This window comes from Amblyomma maculatum, chromosome 6, assembly GCF_055883805.1.
Source record: "Amblyomma maculatum isolate TAMU_Amacu chromosome 6, ASM5588380v1, whole genome shotgun sequence".
Lineage (NCBI taxonomy): Eukaryota > Metazoa > Arthropoda > Arachnida > Ixodida > Ixodidae > Amblyomma > Amblyomma maculatum.
Window position 1 is genome coordinate 12,904,533 of NC_139349.1, and position 20,488 is coordinate 12,925,020.

The 20,488-nt window shown below is 47.3% G+C and overlaps 1 protein-coding gene across 1 annotated transcript in view; it reads left to right on the forward strand.

Moving 5' to 3' along the window:
* LOC146185102 (nephrin-like) overlaps nt 1-20,488 on the forward strand; it is a 70,459-nt gene that overhangs the window by 35,657 nt on the left and 14,314 nt on the right. The window contains exons 10-14 of the mRNA XM_084605470.1: nt 2,142-2,278; nt 4,357-4,510; nt 4,847-4,905; nt 6,113-6,353; nt 8,019-8,306. Coding sequence (XP_084461596.1) covers nt 2,142-2,278; nt 4,357-4,510; nt 4,847-4,905; nt 6,113-6,353; nt 8,019-8,306 — 879 coding nt within the window. The remainder of the gene's footprint in view (nt 1-2,141; nt 2,279-4,356; nt 4,511-4,846; nt 4,906-6,112; nt 6,354-8,018; nt 8,307-20,488) is intronic.

Here is a 20,488-nt window from a genome sequence, read left to right on the forward strand (position 1 = left end):
AATGCAGTCATTGCTTGCAAATAAACGCAGTGATAAATAAATGGGTTGAGATATGATTTGAGCACCCAATCTTTCTTGGAGCTAATGGAAACAAGCTTCAGCGCACTTATTTCAGTTCAGCGAACTTTCACTTTAAAAAGCTTTTTCCTAAGGTCACTTGAAGTTCGTTCAAGTGAAGTTTCACTCTGCACCTCTCTCTGCATCTGCGCCTATGGTCGCATTCTGATGCTTCATGCGTGCACCCTCAGGCAAGAATAAAACATTCCAGGCGAAAAGGTATCCGGCTTGTGTTTTGCAATTCACTCTCCATTTTCGATTCTTTCGGCTATTAATAAAATGGACCACCTTGATCACACTACGTGTGCCTTTAACCAGCCAGCAAAAAATGAGGGCCGATGAGAATTTGTTTGTTAGCACTTCAGTTTTCTCTTCGACTTTGGGTTGTACATAATGCTTATACTATAGTCGTAACCTATTACATCATGTGGAAGAGCACTCCGCTATATAGTTGCAGTGCCCTTATTTAGCCAAGCCGTACGAGCGTGCCTACATGGCCCAGGTGTTGCATGTCCGACTAGTGGATTTCAGAACACCGATGGGCTCGACTCCCGTCTCAAAAGTGCTGCCGAAATTGGCAGCTGCTGCCATTGCAGCCATGCCATATGTGTTGTTGGGATTCGTGAAGTCACATAAACCACAGAACAATCAGTCCCCGTCCACGTCACCTGTCAACTAACATCTGTCAGAAATATTCTCTTGAGAAGGACCGGACAAACGAGCAAATATCGCCAATATGCCGAGTGGAGCTCTGATTACTGACGCACAAGTTTCATCTCCCATAACGTATGCTGGTGCCCAACTCAGGGATGTAAAAAGAAGGAGGGGGGGGGGGGGGGGGGCTGTCTTCTACTCGCTCCCACTTCGTGGTGTTGGTAGTGGTGAATGGGATTCGTCGAGATCATGCAGTCACTGTCGCGTCGTCTCTCGGATCTCGTCTTCCCGTGGGAATAGACCGCGGTACATATAGGTCGCAATTTTGCCGCGACTTCCACTTCCCCCATGAGGGAGCAAATTAACCCCTCCTCCATACAGCCGACTTTTTCTTGACTCCTTATGACCAGCCGCATAGAACCGAAGAAAGAAGTAAGCTTTCCAGTACTTCCGAGTCAGCCACGCAGGTTAGTTATTTCATACCCGTCAGCTGCCCCGTATCTCTGCGCGATCTTGCGGCGCGCGTAGAAGCTAATGACTGCGGTTCGGATAGCTGTAACAAGTGCAATGACTCATTCGATACCGTCAGAGTGAATTCAGTGTATCCAACGCAGAGAGCTTTTGCGCCGATGTTCATTTTGTTTTTGTTTTTTGTAGAGTTCTGCCTCTACTGCGAAAACGTCCTCCGCGCGTACCGCTGATTTTTAGATAAATTGATGGTGCAATTCGCCAACGGCAAGGAAGATCAATAGCAGTACTCTCTCAATACGAAATAGATATTTTACTGCTTCTGCTACTTATTTTACGCCACGTTTTGAACACACTGTGCTCATTCGGGCCGTCCTGCACAATATGTGTCACTCAGTAGGCATCACTCGCCCACCAGCTGCCTTTTACACTGCAGTGTCGTACGCACAACCGCTAATGAACATCAGAACAGGCCATAGAAACAAACTTCGGAATATTCTTGCGGATTGAATACAGATGATTTCCAGGCGACACAACTCCCTTCCCATCTGCTCGACATCTACAAAGATTATGCAAAAAGTTCCGGCGTGTAGTTTGCTCTGCGTAAAAACTACCAGGCGTGCATATGCTGTCTGCATTCAGGTTGGAAGCAGAACTAATAGACGCTCCCACAATGGCGTTCAGCGTACAAGAAATATTATGTGCTATAGAGCACTAAAAGGGAAGAAAAGTCGTATCTGTGAATACAAAAGAAGTTTAATGTCAGGCATTAGGCTTTACTCTGTCTTCTGGACTGAATACACCTTATTTAAAAATGCTGGTTATATTCATGTTGTCTGCTCGTATCTCCTGCTTTGTGTTCCACATGAAAGAGCATGTTATTGTCCTTCTTTATTCGTAATTGTATTTGTACTCTTTTAAAATTTTACTCCCGCTTCACAAACCTGCTCGATGTATCGCAGATCCGCCCCGCGCGCCTGTGATAATCGGCTACGACGAAGGCACCCCTATTGTGGCCAACTCGATACAGCGCATCAAGTGCGTCTCAATCGGGGGAAACCCGCTGCCATCGGTGAAGTGGTACAAGGGCACCAAGGAGGTAAGACCACCGTTAATCTCTCACTAACGCATCTTGAAACATTTTCTGAATTAAGCCATCAGATGAGCACAAACTACCCACCTCTCACACTCACGCTCTGAAGCCAGCTTCAGGAGTTCGTCTCTTACGCAAGCTCTGATGGCAGTCGACATGGCTGTCCATTCAAATTTATGAGTAGGTACATGAAGTTCCTTTTTTATTCCATTCATGCTCGTCTAGGCCCCATTCAAAGCAGACGTTGCTTTGTTCAAGTCCTTTTTTTTTTTCTTGAGCCCTTAATGATTTCGCACAGCATTTTTTGGCAAGCACTTGGAAAAAACCTCAGGCGCCTACAGTTAGATTTTGAGAACGGAATAAAGAAAAGAAGAGTTTTCCTTCGTGAAAAGAAATGCATCGCTATTGATACGGACTTTTATCCCTCATCGCGATTTGTAAAAATTGCTTAACGCTTGATTCGACTCTCTGGGTCATGCCACGGTCATTTGACATATTACAGTTTTGTAGTCTGGCAGATAATATATACTGGACCTTATTATTCTACTTCCGAACTTCGAGAGCCCTAGATGCATTTCTTATTTCGAAATAAGTGGCTGAAGTTGACTCCGGGAACCTCCTCCCACCGACAGTGACCACCATGTTGATATGTTTAGGGATGTCACAGAGCGACACCGGGCACGGCATCATCTGCTGCTGTGCCGGCGCCGATACGCTGCGTGTACTGCACTGCACTGCACTGCACTGCACTGCACTGCACTGCACTGCACTGCACTGCACTGCACTGCACTGCACTGCACTGCACTGCACTGCACTGCACTGCACTGTGCACTGTGTTCTCGCTAGCTAACATGAATTCCAGTAAGTGTACTCAGCATGTTTCTGAAAACAGAACGCAGACTGTAGTAAAGCGCGATTTAGTTCTTGCCCAGGCATCCACCTTCATCGCGGCCTCCGCCATCGTACGACTACGTCCCACCGCCGTAAACACCGCCGCGCCGGCCGTGCTTTCCGCGCAAGCGATACGGCGGATCCCTTGCGACAGCGTCAGAAGAGCATGCTCAATTGTTTTTCTCGTAATAATAATAGGCCCTCGAAAAGGGAATTTCAAAAATTAATGCTTCTTGTGAAATGTCGAACCATACGATGGGAGTTTTTGCTCATAGTCATTTCCTTTACTACGAAACAGTGGGGTTGAGAGCAGATAAGTTTTATAATCGAGTGGTCCATTTACTAAAACGCCTCGCTGGTCTATTACGAAGTGCTGTCCGTTGTAGCTTCGATGCGAAGTAATTTAGGATAGCGACGATCAGGGAGAAGCAGACAGTCAGAGCGCCGTCGTCCTTCGCGTTCGTGACCGCCGTTGCTTTTGCGGCATCCGGATGCTGTAAGCCTTATGAGCTTATCGTCTACATTCATGATGCGGTTAAGGCCAGACTTGGGCCTGACAATAAGCAGCGTAAACGATGCTGCTAAGGGCCGCCGGTACTGGGTGTCTCGATGCACTGCGCCGCGCCGTCGGACTGTACATGCAGATTGTACAAAAGCGCTATCGGACGGCACTATATACATTCAGAATTTTATTTTTTGCTTTTGAGACGTGTTTCAGTGTACAATGCGTACGCTGTTCAAGCGAGTCAGCTCGTGCGCCTTTCGTACTCGGACGCCGACGTGCCCCTGAATACCGCCCACAGATGTCTTTATTCCATAGGTTAAAAGCACTGACAGAGATAGACGAAAAGCTCAGTTTGAGGTAACCTCGGTAAGCGGCATTACTGTTGTTAGGCCGACATTACCGTGACTTCGCGTAACCGACGCTGCTCGTGCACAGAACATGCAGCAGACGACGCGTCGTCGGCCTATGTCGTCACCGGCTGCACCGGTTGCCAGGTCAGCAAGCTGCTCACGAAGAAACAAAAATACTGCTTTTAAAAAATATCTGCAGCTCCGATGTAGCTGAAACTTTGAGGTTTAGTGGCTTGGCATATTTGGAATAAGATACAATAAACAGTTGTCGTTTTTTTCAAAATTGGTGTCATGACCCTTTAAGCATTAAGCGTTGTGGTCCTCTTTTTCTCTTTCAGTACTCATCGCTGTCTACGGTCACAGGAAGTGGAGTGTCAAGTGTGTTGGAAATCATGGCTCAGCCCGACGACAATCAGGCAACGTTTCACTGCAAGGCATCCAATTCGGCCACAACGGAGCCCCTCACAACGTCTGTGAAGACAACGGTATTGTGTAAGGAACCTTTGGCCCCTATATGCGTTTCGGGCTTTTGCTCCTCCAGCATCGAACTACAGAAGTTCTAAGGTTGCATCAAACACGTGTCACCCATTCTGAACATTAGGATTGCCAGTGAACACCCAGGCGCTTTCTGTCAGCAATCTCGGGCGACATTTTGTGGCAGCGAATGAGCACTGTCCCGCCTTCGCTTGGGAGATATGCAAAAATTCTAGGATTTTTTTCTTCTGCATTTCGTTGGCTCCAAAAGCAATGTCGACCTCAATTTCTGGACTCGCCTATGTGGTGTTTACGTCTAATTAATAATGGTGTATTATGGATTTTTACCTGCAGTTCCTCCAAAAGTTGTCTCCATCACGGTTGTTCCTCAAACTCCGAAGGAAGGCGACACGGTAAGAGGTGCTTTTTTGTTCTACTTTAAAGATACGCTAGTGGATTGTCTTAATATTTAGCGGAAAAGAATTTGAGACAACTCCGACCTGCGTCAATGTGTGGCACCGAGCAAGTGCTACTCAAAGATGATCAGTACGTTCTATATCTAAGTCAGTAGTGCTCAGCGTTGGAGACTTTGCAAAACAGCCCGTTGTATGCATGAAAGATTATGTGCGCGAAACCTTTATACATTATTAACCGAAAACGGTTTCCCTTACCAACCATACTTGAGCCCGTTCTAAACCAAAGTGGCAGGCTATGGTCAGCTTTCCTGTTGAGCAATAATAGCCCACTCGCATTCAAAACACGGTTGGGCGGGGGATTTACACGCTTTCCAAACTTGCTCAAGGTATCAATAGACAAGCAGTGCAAGGTTCGGGAGCCTTTCGTCCGCTATTCACATCCTCGCAGAGTATAGTTAGGCACCATCCTACGCATGTTTTACTAATCTGTCTAATAAACTCTGGTGAATGCATTGTGTACGTAGTGTACAGCTCCTAACTTAGAACGCCGTTCTTTTTTTTTTTTTTTTCGTTTTCACGAAAATTTATTTGATCAAGATTCGTCGTAATTGCTAGGAAACACACAGGTTCTCTAATGAACCTGAAGCAACCTTGACTTAGGCGTTTTCGGCGTCCTCATTACTGGAGTACCTATGCTTGGAAGGCTGAACTCTACATAAAAAGCCGAAGTAGCGGCAGCATCACAGTATATTGGTACTTCGAACAGCCCCGGGGAACGTGGTATTTACCGACAAGGTTGTCTTTAGGTGGGTCGAATGGTGGACGTCTTTGACAGTGCGCTCAGCAATTACCGAGGCGGCACTTTCGTCGGGGCGGCTGTGCATGGTGCTTCTTTCCATTTCAGACTTTCGCTCTCGAGATGGGGGATACGTCCGCAGTTCTTACGGTAGTCGGTCTACTCATTTCCTTTGTTTAGGAGAAGACAACTTCACACGTATCATTGTGCATGCCCCTTTGATTTAGCTGGCCGGTTGGTCGGGGGCAATTTCCAGATATTTTGTCACGAGATTGTTGTGTCATGCTACGGGTTATCAAAAAAAAAAAAAAAAAAAAAAACGGGCGAGAGAAAATAATCTTTCCTTTGAACATCTCAACACGGCTTGCATGGTACAGCTCCTGACCGCACAGGGCGTCGTGCACCCAGGTGGTTCTGACGTGCGAGTCCGGCAGCTCGAACCCGGAGAGCAGCATCCGCTGGGAGCGCGACGGGCGCTCCCTGTCCGGCCAGCACCAGAGCCGCGTGGCGGCGCAGCACGGTGGCAAGGCGACGCGCAGCCGGCTGCGCCTCAACGTGACGGCCGCGGACGACGGTGCCACGTTCACCTGCCTGGCCTCCAACCAGGTGCAGCCGGCCGCCAGCGGCAGCCTGGCGCTGCGAGTGCGACGTAAGGGCCCTTCGCCGCAACAGTAATAAAACGGTGCCGGCCAGCCTGCCTTTCACTCAGCCGCCCGAGCGACGCGGCCGCAGAGACGCGAGGAGACCTTTTTTACCGACGAGCGCAGCATGGCTCACTCACGGCCATGCGTCGCAACCCTGAAGCCGCCTTGTTCCGGCCCTCGTGAAACACTAGTACTCGAAACCCGCCATTCACCCTCTAAGCACAAGAACACATTCCTGTTTTCAATACCTCGCTGAAGTCTTTGTGCATAGTGAGCAGTAACAGCGCCGGGATATTGTCTTTCCCTCGTTTTTGTACCAAATTTGTTTTTGCACCTTCTAAACTAACAGCTGCGTACAGAATAAAGAATCTGCACTCCAGCGCTCTTAGTCACAGCTGCTCGTAAAAAACAAAAGGATTTAACTGTTATATATTGTTTGACAAGGGACACCAATTTGTTGCTTATTTCCAGACAGAGCTTCAGCGCTGGAGACATTCATTTACCACAGACGTACTTACACTGAACCATTATCCTGGGTTCTACCTTCCTGCAATACCTTCTATGCAGTTGGGGTGTCTTGAACATCTCGTAATTAAAGGCGGAAGCTTCGACACCTGTTCTAGTGTCGTGGTACAGGGCTTTTACGATTGTGCTGTCTTTTGTTCACCACTTATAGATAATGGGCCACTTCTTTGTGCGCTGAAATATCGGCACGTTATGCGCACATGCACCTCACGTGCATTCCTCGCCAGGCCGTAAATGGGTGACACGTGAATTGGTCTGAGCACATGACACCATTTGCAATTCGCTGCATAGCTTGAAGCGAGGCTGCAAATCATGAACGCTGCGTATTTAGGGCTGGATTGGTCCTCTTTTCTGTAATATTAGGCGGTGGATTCCTTGCGCTGCAACTTTATGGGATCGCATTCACTGTGGCCTACAGGTCATTGGAAACCTAATGGAGGTCCCAAGTGCAAACATAAGCTATACTGGCGTTAGGTGGTTGGCTTTAGGATATATAGTGATACCAGGACACTTTTCACGAAAATGTTTCGACCTTGAAGCGTAGAAGAGAAGCTATCAATTTCGGGGCCCATCTGACATTTGGCATAAAAGATGGCCTTCTATAGTGTTGACATCTGTCCACACAACGGAGAAGTCACACTTTTGAAACTGTGTGAGCCACTAAACGGAATCAAATAAATCGTTTGAAAAGGGCTTTCAGATGAAGGCGAAAAGTGATTAGAAATGAAAAGAGCATTGAGGTGCAATCAAACAATTATGTCCATGTTCATAATGGAATTCTTATGACATTACACGCACTTTTATTCTGACTGCTCCAGATATTCATACTTACCGAGCAAGCCTGAATATCTAAATTGGTTCAAGAAATCTTAAAATATTCGGCCATTTGCGACGCAGCGCAAACACCGCGGTAAATTCGCTCTTGAAAACGCTAAATGTTCACTATCTTACCCATTTCCCGATCGGGCTGTTTTTATGGCGGCCGGGTGCCGAAGCAGTTGGCATGTGTGGGCGCCGATCTTGAGAATCTACTTTGCCTGCCCATCTTTCGCATCACTCGTGCTAGAATTGGCGATAAATATTTCGCTCCGGATGGCGGTTGCAGGCGAGGTCTAAGAGTTGGCCTGTGTTTTTGGTCTTCCCAGACAAGCCACTGTTCCTGCACCCGCCCGCGCCAAAACACGAGGTCAAGCAAGGCGACAGCATCGTTCTGAACTTGTCCGCGAAGGCTTATCCTTCGAAGATAAGCTACGCATGGACCAAGGAGGGCGCTCCGCTGCCGGAGGAATCGTGGCGGGAGACGCGTAGGGTTTTCTACCGCGCCTCAGCGCTCGTCATCGCGCGCGCACTGAAGGAGGACAGCGGACGATACGAGTGCGAGGCCAGGAACACCGTGGGAGCCGCCAGGGCGGCGCTTCTTCTCAAAGTGCGCTGTAAGTATACTTCTAGAGTGTACAGTGCTGAAATTAGATTGGTGGAGCAAATTGAACTTAATATCGGCCTGAAGAAAAGACATGAACTAATGATAAGACACACGCTACGCCACCTTTCAACACACTTACTTTGATAGAGAATGTTGTTGGGAAATAGCGTTGTGCGGATGCGTGCCTTAACTTCATATTCACGACTGTCTTGCGTGCCGATATTAAGCTCAGTATGCTCCAGTAAAGTCGGCGTCACACTTGTGTAGTTTGCATGAATAGTTCGCAGCCTGTTACATATAAGTGATACAGTCAAGGGGTGATGGTTTCTAGTTAACATGCTCGCGTACACGTGGCTTCTGAGTCACTCTTGCCCTAGTTTCGGGCAAATACTGCCACTAAAAGCTTGCTGATACGACTACACCTCTCTTTGTTAATTGTGGCGAATCTTTATGACGCTGAATTTTTGTGCGCCGCTCGAGCTCTCTACGCAAGCTTGATACTGACTACGCTATAATGCTGATGCTAGATGAGAGCCCAAATGGCTGGCATCGTCCCTTACGACGAAAGCCGACTGAGCGAGCAAGCTACAGTATAAATCACGCTTAGCGGGAACACGGCTCCACATGGCCATGTGTACGAGGCAATGCAGTATTTCGCCCAAAAGAGGGAACTCAGGGTGATGCTTTGTGTCATCTGCTACTTTGAATAAGTTGGCTGCCGGTTTGAGGACCTCACATATGCGTAGACACAGAAAGCCGTGTCCTTGCTATGCTTGATTGACCCTGTACTTTTACCACGTAAACCTGGTGGCTGCGTCAAAAATGGTGGACTTGTCTTCAAAAGCCATTCACCGAATCCCGCGCCAAACTTCATTAGCGATGTGAACGAGCTGGCTTATGCAACGCCTATGACACCAAAACGGCTTTTCTCTACCCGATCCTTGGCGGGTTCTCATAATATATGCATGTCCCACCCATCTAAGAGAAGAAACTGCTAAGAATCATCTCATGCACATTGATGCTGTTTTCATATATCTGCGGCATGCTGGACTTTGCTGTCTCACTAATTACCATGTCGGGGAAGCACTCGTATTAGGTTCGTATGCCCCACGTCCCTGCCGCTGGTTTTTACTCGCTATTTTGTAATGGCAAGCACAAGCTCTCATTATGTGACAAAATTTATCTTCGCATTCAGATCTTAATGTACTCTGCTACAGTGTCGCCAATCTACTATCGGCCAAAGAAGTAAATGAACCACAGCTGCTGCGTCCGGAGCGCCTGCGGGACCGCACTGCAGCGGTGCGATCCCTTTCCGCGCGCTTATGGTGAGAGTGCCCCGAATAACGCCAGGCTTTGCCCTCTCTCACACGCTGGTGCCTCTGATACTTGATACATTCCTAGTGAAGCGTTAGGATATTCTTACTGCTGACGGTCGCAACGAAGTAGTCCAGCACATGGTGCTCTGTAGCAGGCGGCCGCAGCACGTGAAGGAAAACCCGTCCTCGCTTTTTTTTTTCTTTTTTTTTAGCGGGGTAGCGTTAATGGGCTCGTTACGTAAATATTTCGATGCCAGCGTCGTGACCGAAAGATCACGGACGTGGCGCTGACAGGTGCCAACTGGTAACTGAAATGGCCGAGCATTGATTCTTCGATGATTTTTGCGACTTAGCGAGACCACTTAGTATCAAAGTTGGGAGCAGCTGTCAACTCGGGTGGCTCATTTGAGGTGGGAAGGTGGAATAAAAATCCACCTTCGAGTTCTTTCGGATGCCAAGCCAAGCGCGCTACTCCAAGGCCACACAGGGACGTTCGTAACGGCTTGGTTAAAGCGGGGCTTTGTATGTGTGGCTGACTTAAGCTATCGCATCATAACCCTAAAGAAGGAGCGTAAGTGTCCCCTATAATTTTTGTTGCTGTCATTGGGCATTTATTTACGCGAATTTATGCCCCCCACGTTACATATCAGTGTGGGTACTCTACACCCACCGCCGCTCGTTTTTAGGCAACACTTCCTCAAGCCGTCGCAATGGCACCGCGACGGGCGCTGGCACGATAAGTTAGAGGAGGCGAGCTTTGCTGAGGGGCGGTGTTTATGCGTCGATATTTTTTTTTTTTTTCGGGGGAAGGGGGGGGGGGGGGGGGGGGGGACATAGGCTTCAGCGGTGGGTTTATTTTTGCTTCAGCAAGTTCTCTGAAAGCCTGTTTAATTGACTGCTATGATAATTAGACTGTTATGAAACTTTCTTTGCGATCAGGAAAAGATGTCTGGGATACGAATTGTCGAAATTAATCAGTCAAGAAAATTTATTCGCGGAAACAGATAGAAATGATATTCGATTGGCGGGGAAATGTTCCGAGCGCTACAAAAAGCTGCCGTCGACGGTGACAACTTGGCTGACTCGTCTTCGCATCGAGTCTTATATAGAACGCCGCTGTAAACGCATGACGTGCGCTCTCCATTTTTCCCTTACGGTATGGCATAGCTGAGAGCTGACCCGCTGGAGCATCGTAAAGGCGCTGTGAGACAAGCGCCTTCTTCAACATTCTCCCAAGTTGTCTAAGATGAAGCAGTGGTGTACATAGGCACTAATATGTAAGATGAGGCGAATATATATCGCCGACAAAATATGGAACTAGCATTTGTTCCTTCACAGTACAACGCTTTGTTATCCTGCGGCTGTCGGCTTGCTGGGAATGCACGCCTCTCTTCATAACCGTCAACGACAGAGCAGCCGAATGCTGCACTAAAAATTTATCAAGCGCCATGATACATGCGTGCAAGAGAAGGCGAAGGAAACGTCAATGCCTTCTCGCACAAGGCAAGCGATGCAGGCACAGGGGTCATAGCGGTGAACCAATTTTTCTTCAACAATCGCACATGTGCAGTCTGGACCACAATATTATGGAGTAGGCTTGGGCTATTAAACTCTTGTCGCACCATACCCAGCGAAAATCAGCAGGTATACCTTGTACACATGTCACCACATTCTGCTAATGCGCTCGCATATGCTCCCACCCTTATGCCGTCTCTGCACCAGTCAGAAAATTTCACCGCACCTGTATAGGTACAGTCTTCGTTAGAACTTGAGATCCCAGAGGGTCTGCTTCCAAGCGGTGTAGTAGCTCTGGTTTGCATTCATAGAAGCGATTCCCATTGAATAATGTTGGAGAAAAAATCCAAAAAATCTTCCCTTCAGAAAATTTGGAGCGCTACGAATGCATTATGAGCTACACTCTGGGCTTTGGAAGCAAACCCCTTGGGCTGTAAACTTTTTGACAAAGACTGTACTGTATACCAGGGGTCTGCTTTCTAAGCAGCGCAGTGCCGCCCGTTTAGCACTCATAGAAGTAATTTCCGTTGAAGATGGTGTAGGATAAAAAAATCTTATCTTCGTGAGGTTTAGAACACTGGGAATGCACTAAGAACTACAGGGTGTGGCTCAGAAGCAGATTCCTTGAGCTCTCATCCTGTGACAAAGGCTGTACGTGGCCCAGAAGTAAAATGAAGTGCGCGTGCCATTGACCAACTGAACCGAATGTTTTCCAGTGTGCTCTAGCAGCGAAAGTGTATACACACTCTAAGAAAAAAAGGTGTGATCTTACCCCTTTAGGGGGGTAAGTCCCCTGACGCACTGGGGAGCCCCTTTGGGTGCAAAGTTACACCCTCGTCGGGGGCTTAAGTGTGTGTGGTGTAAAGTTTACACTGCTACGAGGCTAACGTTATGCCATATGGTGAAGTGCAAGTATATGCTTCTGGGGAGTAACGTTGCCCTTTCTCAGAAGGACTAAAGGTTAGGTCATAAAAGTGCAAAAATATGCTCTAAACTCTGGTGCATATTTGCCCCCAGCTGGAATAAGCTTATGCCTAATCCTGGGGTGTAAACTTACATTCACAGGGTCTGCATTTATGCCAGGGTAATGAGCTTACTACGGCACCCTGTAAGTGCATCTTTGCACCCTATGAATGGGCGTAACTTTGCACTTTTACGTTCATATTTATGCTTCGTTTGGAAGGGGTAATATTACTACCCAGAGGAATAAAATAAATTCATATTAGAGTGTGTTTTTTACACCTATTTAAGATAATGTTCTTTTCCTTCGAAGGGTATGTTTGCGCCCTTCTATATATACTCTAAGCGCACACTGGTACGCTAGTAATTTGAAAAATACCACACTTCGACTGAGTGTGCAGTCAGTCACAAGACGTCGCCGCTATCGAAGCGATACGAGACATACGTTTTCTTTATTTGCAACGCAAGCGACTTCGTTTGGCATAAGTGTGGTAATGCTGCCTTCGTTGCAATATTAGACAGCCTTAACATACACCCTATACAGAAGAAAAACGTTTGGTAAAAAGATGTATGATGTCTTCGTCAGCCGGTCACATACGCCCTCGTTTCCGCAATGTTGGTTCCTTCGAGCTAGAGCGACATATTTGTGACGGGCCATGTAGCCATTCAGGGTGCAGATTGCACACCGATATTAGTGCATGAGGACGGAAGGCAGGGTTTACTTTTTATTGCATTTGAAAATGGCAGGATAATTGAGCAGTCTTTTGTCATCGTCGTGGTTGAATCCATACTCCGAAGGAACCTGTGTGAGAGAAAAACGAGAGCAATTGAGATGTGAGGAAGTGCACACATTTAAAATGTATACACATGCAAGCGATGGAAACACCACGGCTTCTAAACTGCGGCGACGTGGCAAAAAAAAATGGAAGTGTGTTGGAACCGCGTCGTGGCTGCAGATACAGCAAGCGCTTTCTCTTGCATGGGAAACATTTTTCCAGCAACACACCCCTCTTGTGGCCGCCAGCGAGGAACGTCTCACGGGGCGGGTTACCGAGGATTGCTCCTATTTTTCCTGCACAAATTCTTTCGCAGTAGTGGTGCCGGCCTATTTTCCAAGCAGTATAGTTAAGTGCGGGGGGCTACTTTCAGCTAGCATGTGTAGTGATGCTTGAAGCATCTGTGGACACACCCTGATATACCTTCCCCCTGCACTTGACCTGCTTCATCCATGACAGCCCTGCATTCAACTACTGCTCGGAAAATAAGCCCACTCAACTATTGTGAAAAATTTTTTGCTATAAATATGCGAGGGAACCTCGGTAAGCCGTCCCGTCAAGGCTACGTCACCTGGCGGTCACAAGAGGGGTGCGCCACTGAGAAAAGGTCAATTATTGTTACGAGTTTAGTTAACCACCATATTAGCTTGATTAACCTGTATCCTGATGTAAACAATTGCAATTTGAAACCATCTCAATATCACAAAAATAAGTTTTAAAACTTCCGGTTCACCTTCGCTGACACACATGGTATACGTATGGGTGGTCACTCAAATGCCGTCAAGCCTGCTGATCATAGAGATTGGGACCACTCGGACCTCGGACTCAACACTGTGCTCACTATTGCGACGCATGCTGTATAAATGAGTACCGGCTTAAACCCACAATAAGGGCAGCAAGAAGTTCGAAAAATGAAACTTACAAGCACCATGCGCCGGTTTACGTTGACCGCTGCCGCCGCACCTGCTGCTGTCGCCCATCATTGGCATGCGTCCAAAGCTGGTCTTTGTGACACGGCGCCACCGAAGCAGCAACCTTTCAAATCCATACTTGTTCTCAACGCTGGCCCAGCGAATCTGCTAACGTGACCTCTCCTCCGCTGCTGCTTTTAGGCAGCTCAAGACTGTTGCAGCACTAGAAGATGCGTACCTCTTGCTTTATCCAAGCTTCACGTCGTCGCTGATTGCAGAGTCGTCGCGAGCTGTACCCTTAACAAAATTCTGCCGCGTCAGTTAATTTAAGGTTACGTCCCTATAGGGGGTAGTTCCCTGCAGTGACAACGAAGGACTTTGCTCGCACATATCTATTTGCATGTTGAGTATGATACAAATATTTACAACTCAAGGGCAGTGCAGCCCATAGGCATAAGACTGAGACCGCTCGATGCTTCCGCGTCCGAACAGGACATCGCTTCTGCTGGAATGACTCGTGACCCAACGGAGCCTTGAGAAGAGTGTGTGTCCAGAGCCACCAGGTGCTCGCTGTCGAAAAGAGGCGTGCATTTGATTTTGGGCTCCCTGGGCCCTGCCATATTGCTCACAATGAAGTCTTGTGTACCCCGCCCAGGCACAGTGGAAGCTACAGCCAAACTGGTTCCCGAAAGTGCGACGAAAAATGACTTTGCGCTGTGAAGAAAAGAGTTCCGGGGAGCAGCAGGTTCTTCTGATTGTTCCGTACCCCGCCTCCGTCATTGGCGAGTGAGATTCAGTGTCCAAAATTCCGATGTTCACTGGAAGGGCAAGCTTATCGGGACAAAAGAGCATGCGTCACCTTTGCGCTTTGTCATACGGCGAGCGAAGGAATCAATGAATAGTTTCCTGGATTCTCGGAACTAGAAAGGATAAGTGACCGCGAGTAAGTATCACAGGCTGTACCTGGCTCCGCAGGTAGCCAGCTAGCTGGTCTTTTGTAAATTTTCCACTCAACTTATGCTGGAAGGCATCATGTCGCTCAATGCTGGTGCAAACATGTGTGTGCTGCATTGAAAAACGCGAAGTGCATGGTGTGCGGCGTGGCGGAAAACATGCATGTGTCGTGTTTCAACACAAAAGCGCCCGAGAAGCGGTGATTGCAACCACCCGACAGCGTGGTGCAGCAAGTACGAAACACGCCGAAGCACGGCGAAAAGAAAGAGCCCTGGTAAACTAGGAACAATAGAGCCAGCTCCTGGGGCAGTTTTTGAACCTTAAAATTGTGCCAAAATGGGGTTACTAGCTGAAACAAAAGACGCAAAAGACGGATATAAACGAACCTGTTGAAATCGGAGCCAATGAAAAAATTATGAACGATGACATGCCAAAATAACGTCTCCTGCAATACGGTGTACGCATTCTGTTTTCTTCACCTTCCAAGCTGATTAGCCTGTCTTTGAAAATTGGAAAAAAAAGGAATGAAGAAGGGAGCATGTGTGTAGAACAGTAAAATCAAGCAAATGAAAACCTTGGTCGAGGCAAGACGGGTTATTTACCGCATTCCGATGGCCCGTGGAAAAGTGCATTATAGGACAGACAGGCAGGTAGGTGCCTTAACTTCGTTTGCAGAAACATAAAAATTCTCTAAAAGAGGAGACCCAGGAATATACAGGGCATTGCACAATTACCAGCGCGCTGTATAATGCTCCTCCCAGCTAAACCGCAAAATCCTCGCAGCTCAAATTTCGCGCAGAAATGGAATTTTGCCGTTAGTATTTTGAAACCTAAATTTGTTTGGGGTACTTGCCTGATTCAATCAGAAGTCGAATGTTCCAATTATATGCTGTGGTGGCAATGCAAGACAAGCTGCTGCCTCAGCGATAGCACCGGCATCGCCGCCGCATACGATGGGAACATCCGACTCCTGATCGAATCAGGCAAGAACCATACCATCGACAAATGCCATTTCTGCCTGAAATTTGAGCTGCGAGGATTCCACGGTTTAGCTGGTAGAAGCATTCTACAGCACGCCGGTAATTGTGCAACGCGCTCTATTTTGCAGTTCATTGCAGCAGGAGCAACGAGAGAGAGAGAGAGACAAGCATTTATTATGAGCAGGCGTGAAATATTAAGCCCTAGGTGGGCAGCCTCCTCAGTATGAAAAAAAAAAAGAAAAAACGTGCCGAGGTTTGAGCGTGTCATCATTTTGGACAAGGAAAGGACCGGACGAGGTATATATATATATATATATATATATATATATATACGTGTGTGTGTGTCCATTTGTAAACTAAGAATGTCCGACTGACATGCTTTCTGCGGTACGGTACATGAGGGTGAAGAAATCCTTAATTTCAGTGTAGCTGGTCGCATTTAACAAAAAACGAGTAGAAAGAAAGAAATTTTAATGAAATTTGTCCTCGAGTGTCACAGCTTTCAGCTGCCCATCAGCCTACCTCTAGTTAACGCTATAAAATTAAATTATTTAAAGCCAGGATAACACCAAAGCTGTAGACGCGATAGCGCCTTTAACACCACGTTTTCATTCCGCGAATGCTTGCCGTTAAGAGACGCAGAGTTCGGCAATGTGATTAACGCCTTTAGTTGGCTTTGTTTGGGGGAAGGGAAGGTGCTGTGTCTGTCTCACTTCTTGATGAACTCCGAACTTTAAAATGAAATGCATAAAACAGGAAGTAGAGCCGCCCAAATCTTTAACTGGCGTGCGCATGACGACCTCCTTTTCTGTGCTACTGCGCCTTAGTGCGCAAAAAACTTACCAGAAGATCAAGATTTCGCAAGAGCTTGGTGAGCCCTTTCTTATATATATACTTGGACTTTTCGCAGGTTAGCTGCTCTGTAACGCTCAGAATCACAGAAAGTGCTGACGTCACGAACATCAGTTAAGATTTTGGCAGCTGTACATTGTCATTGGTTCGAATCTCTCGCAAAATAACCTTCAGCATGACTAGCAAGTGGATGCTAAATGTGACGCGAAAAGGGTATGACACCACCCTGAAAGCTGTATAAGGAATCGGTTTTATCACGATTTTAATATAAATCAGCATATATGTTTCCACGAGCTGCGAGTTTCGGTAACGACAATGGCAATGGCGATGCCTTTTCTACCGAACAAGCTGTATGCGCTTCAGGTAAAATCAAATATGTGCATAATGTTGTTGCTGAACACAACCAGCACCTCTTTCTTTCTCTTCTTTTATTCCACCTTCCTTCGAAGCTTCCCAAACTTCCCCTTGCGGTGTGGTTCAGGATTCTACCAAGAAGTGTGAAAGATACTGTGCCTTTTCGTTCATTTAAGCAGCTTAGGAAATACGTTTGCACAACGGCCCGTGACAGTTCGCTGTGCATTCGGAGCGGCTCCACTAAGCCTGAAACAGGCTGTGCACTGCCAGAGCATTACTCCCACAAGCAAAACAAAAGTATCTGCTGTTTCATTACAATTTAGAAGCAGTTTTGCAGTCATGACGTCACCCCATAGAAACCACGACACATCTGCAGCGTGCAGTTCGTGACTGGGGAGAGGTAAACTTGGAGAGGGACCCAAACCCTCGAGAGAAAAACGGTGGCGAGGGTGGCACAAAAGGCGTCCCCTTACTGAAAGCGACGCTAAGACATGATGGGACAGAATGCTGCTCGAGCGCCCCATCGTGACAGGCGCCCCAACTAATCACACCGCTGTTTAAGGGGCAGGAACACACACACAAACACACAAACACACAAACATTGGTAGAGAGGGTAAGTAGGGTTACAGTTGGGTGCAAGTTTTCTAAGAGGGGGTAAGTGAAAAGGGACCTGCTTCCAGCAGGTGCAATGTTACCCCCAAGGCCTTCTAAAGGGGGTAAATGACCATGCTATGCCCTTTTTACCCCTTTCGCACACCCTTTTTTCTTAGAGTGCAGACGGTGAGTGCACAGCTGACACATGTCGCAAAGCTGCTCTGATGCTCGCCTTGTCGCCGGCTTCAGCGCATGTTCATTCAAATATATATCGCTGGCACGCGTTGGGCCAGAAGGTTTCGGCTTTGCGGACGGCGCATCTTGCTTCGTCGCCAATGTTGTCATCTTTCAGAAGACTGGCTCGCGTGCCTGGCGTGGTTCGAGCTTCGCTTCGCGGTTATTGGAGCAAAAGCTTCACTACTCTAAGTAGAGCCGCGCATCGCGTATCTGATAATTTGACCTCTACCGAGTCAGAGGTCACACATGGCTATAAGTCTCACCACCTCAGTCTAAATTTTTGTCATTGACGTCTGAAGACTCAAATAATAAAAGGCTGGACCTCTTGAAATGCTTCAAATTCAAAAAGCGTGCAGCATTTAAGTCAACTGATAAAGGCGGTGAGCCCTGAAACTACCTTTTTCCTTGTCCTCACCTTGGTGTCGCACCACAAAGTCCACTATTTGACCTTTGGGGGACCTTTCACCATTCATTTTGATGACCTTTGGCATTTTGGGTGGCCTTTCAAATATGGTTTGCGGGAGCGATAAATGGGGCGGAGCTTTCACTTTCTGATTGGTCACATGATTGGCGCCACACCGCACTATCACGTGACGTAAGCAGCAATGACGTCAGCTCCGGCTGAGGTACATGAGTGCGGAGCAATCGCGCCTTGACTCAGCCAGCCATGGGAGAGAACGGAGACGACAGTGCGATTAGCGCTCAGCAAAGATGTCGTTTAGAGCTTTCTTACTTCCGATCATCCTGCTGATATAGCTCACTGTACGAAGATAAATGCGAAAAAAAAATGAGGCCAAACGAGCGAAACTGGCTGCTGAAACACCACGATAATGAAAGGAATGACTGGCCAGGCGGCGGCGCCAAAAAGCTGCACAGGGAGCAACCACGCAGAAACGCCAAAAAAGAGTAACCATTTTGTGAAGCTTTCGCTGAATACCATAGTAAAGCTTGCTAAACTTCTGCTAATTTTTAAGCCCCGAATCACGATGTTCCACCGGTTAATCTTTTCATGTAGAGTTAAAAGCGCCCCTGACTAATATAGGGGAAAGCAGCGTGACCACAGTAAAATGATCACTTGGAGCGGCTGCGTTATGCCAACGACAAGGCGAGCATCAAAATATCAAAATGGCGCATGCACGATGGACCCGCAGGGCCATCGCTGTCTGTGGGTGTAGGTAAAAAGGTACCCGGAAGATTAAGCCCCGGGAAAAAGGTCCCCGAAAAAAAAAAAGGCCTCCGAGGAAGCGGCTTCTAGGAGGACCGGTCCCCAAGGCAAAACTTTGTCTAAAGAATTTAACCTTCCAGAATTCACTTAGCAAAACATGGACAGTTTATTGCATGCTGTGCTGACTTTGATGACATACGTAACCATATTATAGGAGCTGGGTCCTCTGGATGCCTGATTAGTAGCATTGAGTAACCGCGAACGAGAGGAAGCGCTATTTGAACACCCTCGCAGATCTTTCGGTGACGATGGTCAGCCGTTCCAGTTGCCACGGTCTGCATTGCCGGTGGTGATGGGAAAATAAAAATGGCCACACTGAAGCGCCATTCTCAGCGTACGCCGCTGAAGCAGGTGGTCAGCGCGCAAACAAAATAAATACGTGGCCGCTGTCGCAGTATCAGATCATGGCGCGATCATGCAGTGCAGGTTAAGCCATGAAAGAGCACACTCCTACTATAAGTCGACACTTCGATCAGTGACGTCGTTAAAGCGTAGAATGATCCAGATACGCACTTGCCCTTGGTCATGCCCTTGGTCACTCTTTTCTGCTGCTATCATCTTTTTTGTTGTTGTCAACGCCCCGCATGGGCAAAGATCATTGCAACTCGTCATATAGAATCATAGTCTCTGTCTTTATAGCACAATTAGAAGCTACTGCACGTGTAACGAGAGAACGCGTCGAGAAACAAAAATTCTAATCAGGTTCAAACTAAAATGATAAAAGGAGATGCAAGGTCAAATAAGAGAACTGGGGCGCGACTTCACTAATATTCTCTTGCTAATTCATCGTGTAAAAGCTTGTGGTCGTTTTCACACTATGTTAGGCCAAACATTTTTTTCGAAGCAATTCATTCCTGAGAAGCAGAGCCCCAGGCCAGGCGAAAAACTGACGTTGCGATACATTTTTCCTACTTAGCGAAAGGGGACTTTTTTTTTTTTTTCGGGACGTTTGTTCCGGGGACATTTTTACCGGAACACGCTGTCTGCATACACTTTCGTTGATAGAGTGTGGGGTAAAACATTTTTGCCACAGCTCACGTGCTCCAATGTTTTTGTGCACCTGTAGATTCGGGAGACCTACGAGCTTGAATACAGTAGCACATGACAAAAAGCGTGGAATCCTATTCGCGGTAATACGCGATTTCCATCTTCTGAACGAAACAGGAAAGGGAGATGCGTTCACCTCTTGTCTAGAAGCAGGCTGGCGAGGTAAAATAACCCTTTCCTCCCTGCGAAAAGCAACCGCCCATTATCGCCCCAAGTAGAGTTCGATGTGCTCCCATGTTCACGGTCATAAGTATTTTTACTGATGACGGTGCATTTGTTCCTGTGTGAATACCAGTTGGGGCGTAGGTGAAAACGTCCCAGGCCCCGGAAAAAACGTCCCCTGAAGAAAAGGCCCTTGAGAAAACGTCCTTTGGGAAAAAACGTCCCAAAGCCAAAAATTTCAAATAAAAATTAATTGTTTTGGGACTCACTTCACAAAAAAAGAAAAAAAAAAGTCTGTTCCCCAGTTCC